The following is an 8,924-nucleotide window of genomic DNA, read 5'->3' as shown; positions in this document are numbered from 1 at the left end:
GATTGCGATGTCTTTCATACCACGCGGTAAGAAAAGTATGTAGGCGCTGAATAGGTATTTTATTATTTATAACCTATTTATTGCATGTATTAATTACGTGATTATGGAAGAGTTACCGGGAAAATATGTCGGCACGACTATATTTGTACACAATGGTTATGTATATCATATGGATAAGCGATGTAAAGGAATTTATCGGTGTTCATCGCGACGAAGTTTAGAATGCTACGCGACATTGATGCGAGATTCAATAGGAACGTATATTTTAAAATCACCACACAATCATCCAGCAGATGAGACAATACAACAGCAAATCGAAATAAAGCAAGAAATATTGCAGATGTTTCGAGAAACGTCTATGAAGCCAAAAGAAATATTTGATACTGTGTGCCGAAGGTAACACAACATTTTAATCATAAAACATAAAGAATAATTTCAAACAATACAATACAAGCAGTTACAATACAACAGTTTGTATAGTCCTCTTTTGAATTGTACTTATAACTACTTTTATGACAATAGAAAAAGAATGATACTTAACATACTAATAGCATATGTTTGTTTTATATATGTAAAACCATTTGATGGATTCGAAAACGTTTATGAAACAAACATATGTTATTTGGAATATAAATAAACATTGAATGAACAATTTATAATTTAGCATTACTTTGTTATTTTATTATAATAATAAAAACATAATAAAATTTATTTACCTTAGAAAATAGATAAATATTAGAAATTATAACACATTAATCTTGTAATATATTACAATTAAATTTTTGGCACATGTGTATATAATATGATTAACATTTGCTTTTATTTTCACAGAAATCCAGTAGCGGCTGCAAAGATATCTTATCCCGTTGTGAGAAGCCTTCTCAATAGGGAGCAAAAACGTCGAAAGCTGGAATTGCCGCAAACCATTACCGAATTTGATTTAATATTATCAAATTATCAACCAGTTCAACATATCTTTAAGGGCACGGTGACATCAGATGAGGGTTATAAAGCAGTTATATTTACAAGTGACGTTCTACTAAATACCTTAGTAACAGCAACAGAAATTTATATAGATGGTACATTTTCGGTGAGTAATATTTCAGACTTAACATGAATAATGCATAGTATAAAAAGATGTGACATAAAAATGCTAAATTTTGTTATAATTAACAAAAAATTGTATTTTTATTTGTAGGTAATTCCCAGAGAGCCATCCTTTGCGCAATTATACACCATTCACGCACGCTATATGGACATGGTAAGTTATAAGTGAGAGTATACATATTTTTAAAAATACGAATTTACAGTAACATTTATATATATATAACGTCATTTAATCACTAATTACTATATAACTACTGCAGTAATACAAAATTATTAAATATATTTTTAAAATCTAAATTCGAAAATAATTAAATAAAAAATATTAAAGAAAAAGATTTTTCTTGATTTATCATTGAAAATTGAATTAGAACATATTAGCCAAAGTTATTCTGCTCTAATCCGTAATTTATAACTCTAACGCATTCATAAGAAATTAATATTAAAACTGAAGATACTAACTTAATATTTCCTCTTTAAATAAAAATTGTGAAGGTTTTGAATTGATTCATGATTGCATAAATTACTGTTTCCCATATTTTTATCTCATGAAATAAAATTGTTAATAACAACTGTCAATTTCTTTACACATAAATAAAATGTTCGCGTGTTATTCTTGACGAAAATGAGATGTGCAAGTATATTTATAGCATTTCACACTTTAAATGTTCCAATGTATTTTTCTTTAATATTTCATAAACTATTTATGAATCCTCATAACTGGCACATTTCAGGTGAAATATGAATTATCAAATATTTTATTTTTATTAGGGATTTCATTTGGTACATCTGTTTATTTCAGGGTATAGCAGTCCTCTTTGTATTGTGCGAAAAACGCACAATGGGTTTGTATAACGCAATTTGGCAAAAAGTGAAAGAGCTGTGTCCAAATGCGTTACAACAAGTAGAATTAGTCATGAGCGATTATGAACGCGCGGCAATGACGATCGCAAAACAGATTTTTCCGGAATCGCGAATAATCGGCTGCTGGTTTCATTTTAATCAGGTAGAATTTTTAACGAAAACGAAATCTTGGAAACTTTTTCCAATTCTCTTGCTAATTTATATTCAATATTTTTCGTGTAGGCTGTATTAAGACGTTGGAAAGCCTTAGGATTAACAACAGCCCCAAGGAAGGTTCTCGGTCTCACTATGGCTTTACCATTATCTCCGATTGATGCATTCGAGGAAGGATTACAAATAATCCAAGAAGAAGCTGATATGATGTCGGCGGAATATCCCGCTGTGTTGCATTTTATTATGTATTTGAGACGTACTTGGCTTCCAATAAAAGATAAAGTCTCTGTCTTTGATACGTCTATACGAACAAATAATTTTGTGGAAAGTTTTCATTTTGCAATTTTACGCAAATTTGGTGGAATTCATCCCAACATTTGGAATTTCCTTCGTAAGTATTGCTTATTATTGCTACAGCTTTTGTACACTATCGCGTAAAATACATTTGTGCAATTTAACTTTTGCAGATCATCTAAGTGGTCTGATCACCGATCAGGAAATAAATATTGTAAGATTGACGGAAGGGCTTAATGTAAAGAGAGCACGGGTTCGATATGACATGATTCGCGACAAACGCATTGCAAAGGCGCAATTTTTACTGACCTTGGGAAGGTAAATTCATATTCTGCTTTAGGCAATCATGCTAAAAGAATATAACAGTCATATTTTTATCATTTTCATATTTTGATCATTCCTTGAATTATATATTACGTGTATTACTGCACGTATGTTAAATTACTGCATAATTTTTTATTCTTTACATATACATATATTTTATATTCATATTCTATATTGTTATAGATATTCGTTGAAGGAATTTCTTTTAGCACTGAGCAATATGGCACGGTTACCCGAAGAGAATATTGGTTTGTTCCGAAATATATATTATACATACGTATTTTAACTGTAATATAATAATAATTTATTGATATAAAAAATATTGATAATTTAATGTATTAACATACGTATTGTATATTTTTTGTATTTGTATTCTGTATTTGTAACAGAAAAAAAAGATATTTTTTATACGTTGCAGATTCGCAAAACAATATAGATAATGATATAGATCGAGAAATAATAGAAGACAATTTTTTAAATGACTTTGCGGGCGGTTCGACCACAGGTAAATTCTATATTCTTCTAATAATTTAGTGATGTATTAATATATACTGTATATTTTTTGAATTTAAAAAAAAAAAAAAAAAGATATTTGTTATACATTGCAGATTCACAAAACGATATAGAACGAGAAATAGTAAACGATAATTCTTTAAACGACTTCACGAGCGTTACGGCCACAGGTAAATTCCATTCTTCTAACTAGAAACTCTCCTGATACTTTGTGAGAGAGCGAGAGAGAGAGAAAGAGAGGGGGGGGGGGAGAGAGAGAATCTTATTTCAAAATTTATGTGCTATGTAATGTGTTTTGTTTTGTAATGTATTCTGTAATGTATTCTTGATTTTATTACATACTTTTTATTTTTTATTTTCAATTTATCTCTCAATTGACAGCATTATTAGAAACGACGGCTGCCGATTCAGTCTTAGTAACGGATAATATTGAAAGAACACCTCCACGTCGTGGAAGACCTCCTCGCATACGTGGTCGCAATCTGAGTAGAGGTAGATGATTTTTTTTCCAATATTCACTTAAAAGTAACTTGTTTTGCGAAAAAATAACTGGTTTCATAGTTCGCATTTGCTTTATAAAAAATATTGTACGAAATATTAAATATTTGTACGAAATATGAAAATATGAAAAATATTTGAATAATTTGCATCTCAGGTGAAAAAGAAATGATTATAGATAACTTTTGTATTCTAGCTGTTGAAATAACTGCAACGTCGCAGACCCAAGTAACCGATGAAGGTATGTACTTCATATAATTGTGAATAAAAAAATATATACGTACATTTGTATTTATTGATCTTTTTGTTATATTTAAGAATTAGGATTTAATATGTTTATTATTTTAATACATATGAAGATTTGAATGCTGGACTTACGGTTAGAGGTGGCAGAAGTCGCGGTAGGCCTCCTAGCCGTCGCAGACGACGCGGTAGACTTGCAACATTAGCTTACGAAATTCGAGAAGTGGGAGGTAAGAAATTATTTATTTATTTATCTCATAATGTAGAATTTAATATAGATGAAAGAGAAATATTTATAAATTTTTGTATTCTAGTTACTGGAACGTCCCCGACTCAAGTCAACGCTACTAATATCTTAGAAAGTATATATTTCATAATTGAAAATTAAAGAATAGATTATAAGACTGTAAGCAAATTGATCAATCATAGTCAAGTATTCTCGCAACGTAATAAAAATGTTTGATTGTGATTTATCGATTTGCTTACGGCCTTACGATTGAAATTTTTTAACATGAAAGGGCCTTCAAAATTCAATATATTTATTATATATATTTTATTTTAATAGCTGCGTGTGAAGACATTCGTTTTCTTAATTTGAATGCTGGATTTGCGGCTAGAGGAAGGAGAAGTCGTGGCAGGCCTCCTAGCCGTCGCGGACGACGCGGTAGACTTGCAACAATGATATTAAATGATATTCAAGAAGTGGAAGGTAAGAAATATTTATTTTTGTTATTTGTCGCTGATGCATTTGTCTGATATGTTATTAAGTTAACATCTCATAAAGCTTTCTTTTGCAATAGATATTATGTTCTTTCTCTAGTTAACTGTAATTCATTGCAATTTATCATTTCAGAGACAACTACAAATATTGAAAAAAATAAAAGCGAAAGAACACAGCGAGTACTCCAAGCAAGTTTGGAAACTATTAGAAACGATGAAAATGAAGTAATAAACGAAGGTATATGTATATGTACAGAAGGGGACAGAAATACCTTCCTACGTGAATTGTTGCATATATTGTTATAATAATATATATTCCTATATGTGCGGCAATTCATGTGGGAAGGCATTTCTGTCCCCTTCTGTACATATTTTGCTCATCATACTTTAGTAATATTATTATCAATTACTAAAATTTTCTTATATTGCTAGATGATCGCATTTTTGACACACCAGAAGATGATTACGGTGCTCTTGGTTTGTACGACGGCGAACAGAACAATGAACTACCATTTCATTCTGCAAGTCCAGTATCTACATCTACATCAAACGAACGCACACGAGGTACATGTTGTACATGCTTGAATACAACTGCTACTCATATATTTGTGCCATGCGGGCATTTATGTATTTGCAATGATTGCAAACAGCAAATTGAAGACCAAAAATGTCCGTTATGTCGAGAGAAATTTCTTCAATGTATGCGCGTTATTATGACATAATATTTAATTTAAGTCCTTATACAGTATTTCTTTCCGTCAAATGTGTTTTAGTGCCAGTGTTTTAGAGATCAATATAGAAAAAAAGTAGATATTTCAGTATTCACGGAACTCATTTTTTTTTTGTTGACAACTGGTTAATGACCTTATCAAAATCGAAACTTACACTATATTTCACTTGCTATGTTTATTTAATATTTTGTTTTATTGTTAGTAGTTTATATATATTAAGCCTTATTATATTACGGTATATTAGAAAATTTCGATATATTATTATCGGATTATATATATATAATATGTTGCAATAACCAACAATGTTAAATGAAATGTTAAACATAAAAATCCTAAAGTTTTAAATAATACACAACATAGTAATATTGATTACTAATGTGTAATAATGTTATAAAAGTTTATGCTACTTATGTAAATTAATTTTTGTTTTTAAAATAATATTTTGTTTTAGTTTAACACACACACACACGCGCGCGCGCGCGCCTTATTATATATTTCAAGTATGTCAGAAAATTTCGACTATATTATATAAAGTACGTTACTATAACAAAAAGAAAAAAACTGTATCAAATTAAATGTTAAACATAAGAATCATTTATATGTTTTAAACATAAAAAAAGTTTCAAATAATACAAGATAGTAATATTGATTAGAATAATATTATCAAAGTTATGTAAAAACCAACTTGTATTCTTTAAATAAAATTTAATTGAAATTGATAAAATTTTTTATTTATTGTTGCATAATCACATAAAACTAATGTCAAACGTTTAATAAATAATATGTCTTATAAAAAATATTTGTTCAAATAATTTGCATCTTATAGATGAAAGAGAAACGATAAATAATTTTTAGCGCCAAAAGAAATTCCTTTAATGAATATCTTTGAATGAATGCGTTCAAGCAAGGATTGGAAAATGATTAAAAAAGAAACCGATATGATATCGGCAGAATATCCCGCTGTATTGCATTTTATTGTTTATTTGAAACTTACTTGGCTTTCATTAAAAGATAAAGTCTTTGTTTTTGGTACATATCTATATAGACAAATTATAGACAATTAATTTTGTGGAAAGTTTTTATTTTGCAATTTTTTATTGCTCAAACTTAGGGCCTATCCAGACAAACTTGCATAATCGCATAAACATATGCATAAAATAATTGATTGAGCTATTTCCTTATGCATTTGCTTATAAACCAATGAATTTCCTTATGCATAAGTTTATGCGACTATGCAAGTTTGTTTGGATAGGCCCTAATTGTTTCAACTCCGTTGTGTGTAACTACTGTAACTTTGAGAGCCACAGGCCTTTAAGTTTAAGAGAGTTTCTCTAACTTATTCTAATATATGATATAAATGTATGATATAACATGATATATAAAGATCTTTTTAAAATTCTAATAGTGTATTCTGAGCCAAATTGTGTTTTTGCATGGTTATTATATAAATATTTACTTTCTATCTTTATTTTGCGATTCTGAGATTTTATACATAATACAATATATGCAATAATTTTTAACAATTGTAATTCCACATGTATGCGTTAATATATTGCAGTATTTTATAAATAATTAATCGATAAATGATTCGTATTTACATGCTTATTTTTATTACATGCTTATTTACATTACCGCCCTATGAATATATATATATATATATATAGAGAGAGAGAGAGAGAGAGAGAGAGAGAGATTTACTATGCACACAATGGACAATTACGTTGCTCATTTAATCATTTACATGAGCCACGTCTACAAGCTGGCGTCATTACGTAACAATGTAACAAAAAAGAAACGATTGCGATAGATACCACGCGATAAGAAATATTCAATAGATATTGTTTAATTTATTGCATATTTATTGCGTGTAAATGTGTAATTATGGAAGAGTTATCGGGGAAATATGTCGGCACGACTGTACATTGGCTCCTGCATACAGGACGCTTGCCGCGCAGCAAAAGACGACGCGGCAACCAATCAACTTGCAACTTTTTCATAAGAGCGAAAAATTGATTGGTTACCGCGTCGCGTCTTGTCGCGCGGCAAGCGTTATCGCCTCCTCTGTGCAGGAGCCATTATTGTACACGATTTTATGTATTTAAAGGTTATGTATTCTATAATAGTCGCATCCATTGAAATATATACCATACTAGAAGGCGCACAGGCTACCCCCTCCATTCGACAAAACGGTCAGACAAGGCAGTGACTCGGTACCGGATTTCTCTTTCTATCTCGTCTACTCTCGACTAAGGGTGCGTTCCACTTAACGCCCGCAACGCTCCTAGAATCATTTTATCCTCGTTTAACTTTCGATGAAAAACAAGGATAAAATGATCCTAGTAGCGTTGCGGGCGTTAAGTGGAACGCACCCTTATAGTAGCTGTGAACACGTGACCGAGACTGTTGGTTAGATCCGGGTCCGAACAGCTATCTCCATCTGACCGGTCGAGAACAAAGGCGTGCTCGTTCCAGTATGGTATATATTTCAATGGTCGCATCACAGCGTCGCAAGCATCGTAAACACCGTGTGATTCAATCAACGTCGAGCTAGCTTAACGCTGATTGGATCGCAACGTTTGCGACTTGCGATTTGCGACTAATATAGAAAGACCTTAACATGGACAAGCAATATAAAAAAATTTTTAAATTTGGGTGTTCATCACGACGAAGTTTGAAATGCTACGCGATATTGGTGCGAAATTCAGTAGGAACATATATTTTAAAATCATCCGGAAGATGAAACAGTATACAGCAACGAATAGAAATGAAGCAAATGTTGCGATTGTGTTGAAAAATAAAATGTTGATGAAACCAAAAGAAATATTTGATATCCGAAGGTACATACGTCAACATGTTAATCATAAAGTGTAAAAAATAAATTCAATAGACAAATAATACAATAAAAGCATTATATAAGAAACACAATTTGCACAATCAGATTTTAAATTGTAATGTACTTATAGTTTGTTTTATAAAGGTGGAAAGACAATGATCCAAATAACACATTGTTTGTCTTATATATGGGTTACCTAAACGCATATAAAATCATTGGATGGATTCGAAAACGTATAATTTCACACATTAATCTTGCAATATATTACAGTTAAACTTTTGGCACATGTGTATATAACATATGATTAACATTCGCTTTTATTTTTATAGAAATCTAGTAGCGGCTGTAAAGATGTCTTATCTTATTACGAGAAGCCTTTTCAATATGAAGCAACTACGTCGAAGGCTAGAAATACTACAAGTCATTACGGAATTTAATTTTACATTATCAACAAATTATCAACTGATTCAATATATCTTGAAAGACATAGTGTAACAACAGATGAGGATCATAAAGCCCGTATCAGAGTCTACGCATTCAAGATTGAGATTAAAGATTGAAGATTGGAAATTTGACCAATCGGGGAGAAGCAAATAATTATTACTTCTTTCTGATTGGTCAAATTCCTAATCTTCAATCTTTAATCT

At 30.6% G+C, this 8,924-nt stretch overlaps 2 protein-coding genes across 5 annotated transcripts; both read left to right on the top strand.

Annotated features, from left to right (window-relative positions):
- Window positions 1–238: 238 nt before the first annotated feature.
- LOC136999538 (uncharacterized) lies at window positions 239–2,200 on the top strand. The gene is made up of 5 exons (XM_067353880.1): window positions 239–396; window positions 832–1,090; window positions 1,199–1,261; window positions 1,907–2,094; window positions 2,191–2,200. The coding sequence occupies exons 1-5, from the start codon at window positions 239–241 to the stop codon at window positions 2,198–2,200; spliced, it is 678 nt and encodes a 225-aa protein (XP_067209981.1).
- Window positions 2,102–8,538, top strand: LOC105667862 (uncharacterized). Of its 4 annotated transcripts, XR_010889882.1 has the most exons (6): window positions 2,102–2,512; window positions 2,589–2,733; window positions 2,923–2,987; window positions 3,158–4,702; window positions 4,847–4,951; window positions 5,146–8,538. XR_010889882.1 is itself a non-coding variant. In XM_067353748.1 (4 exons), the coding sequence occupies exons 1-4, from the start codon at window positions 2,257–2,259 to the stop codon at window positions 3,271–3,273; spliced, it is 582 nt and encodes a 193-aa protein (XP_067209849.1). In that variant the 5' UTR covers window positions 2,102–2,256; the 3' UTR covers window positions 3,274–8,538. The 4 variants fall into 4 exon arrangements, 1 of the variants encoding a protein (XP_067209849.1); XR_010889880.1 differs by having other exon boundaries at window positions 4,847–8,538; XR_010889881.1 differs by having other exon boundaries at window positions 3,158–4,951.
- Window positions 8,539–8,924: the final 386 nt, after the last annotated feature.

The sequence above is a fragment of the Linepithema humile genome, chromosome 4, assembly GCF_040581485.1.
Source record: "Linepithema humile isolate Giens D197 chromosome 4, Lhum_UNIL_v1.0, whole genome shotgun sequence".
Lineage (NCBI taxonomy): Eukaryota > Metazoa > Arthropoda > Insecta > Hymenoptera > Formicidae > Linepithema > Linepithema humile.
Note: the sequence above shows the minus strand (reverse complement) of the source record. Positions and strands in the feature narration are given on the sequence as shown.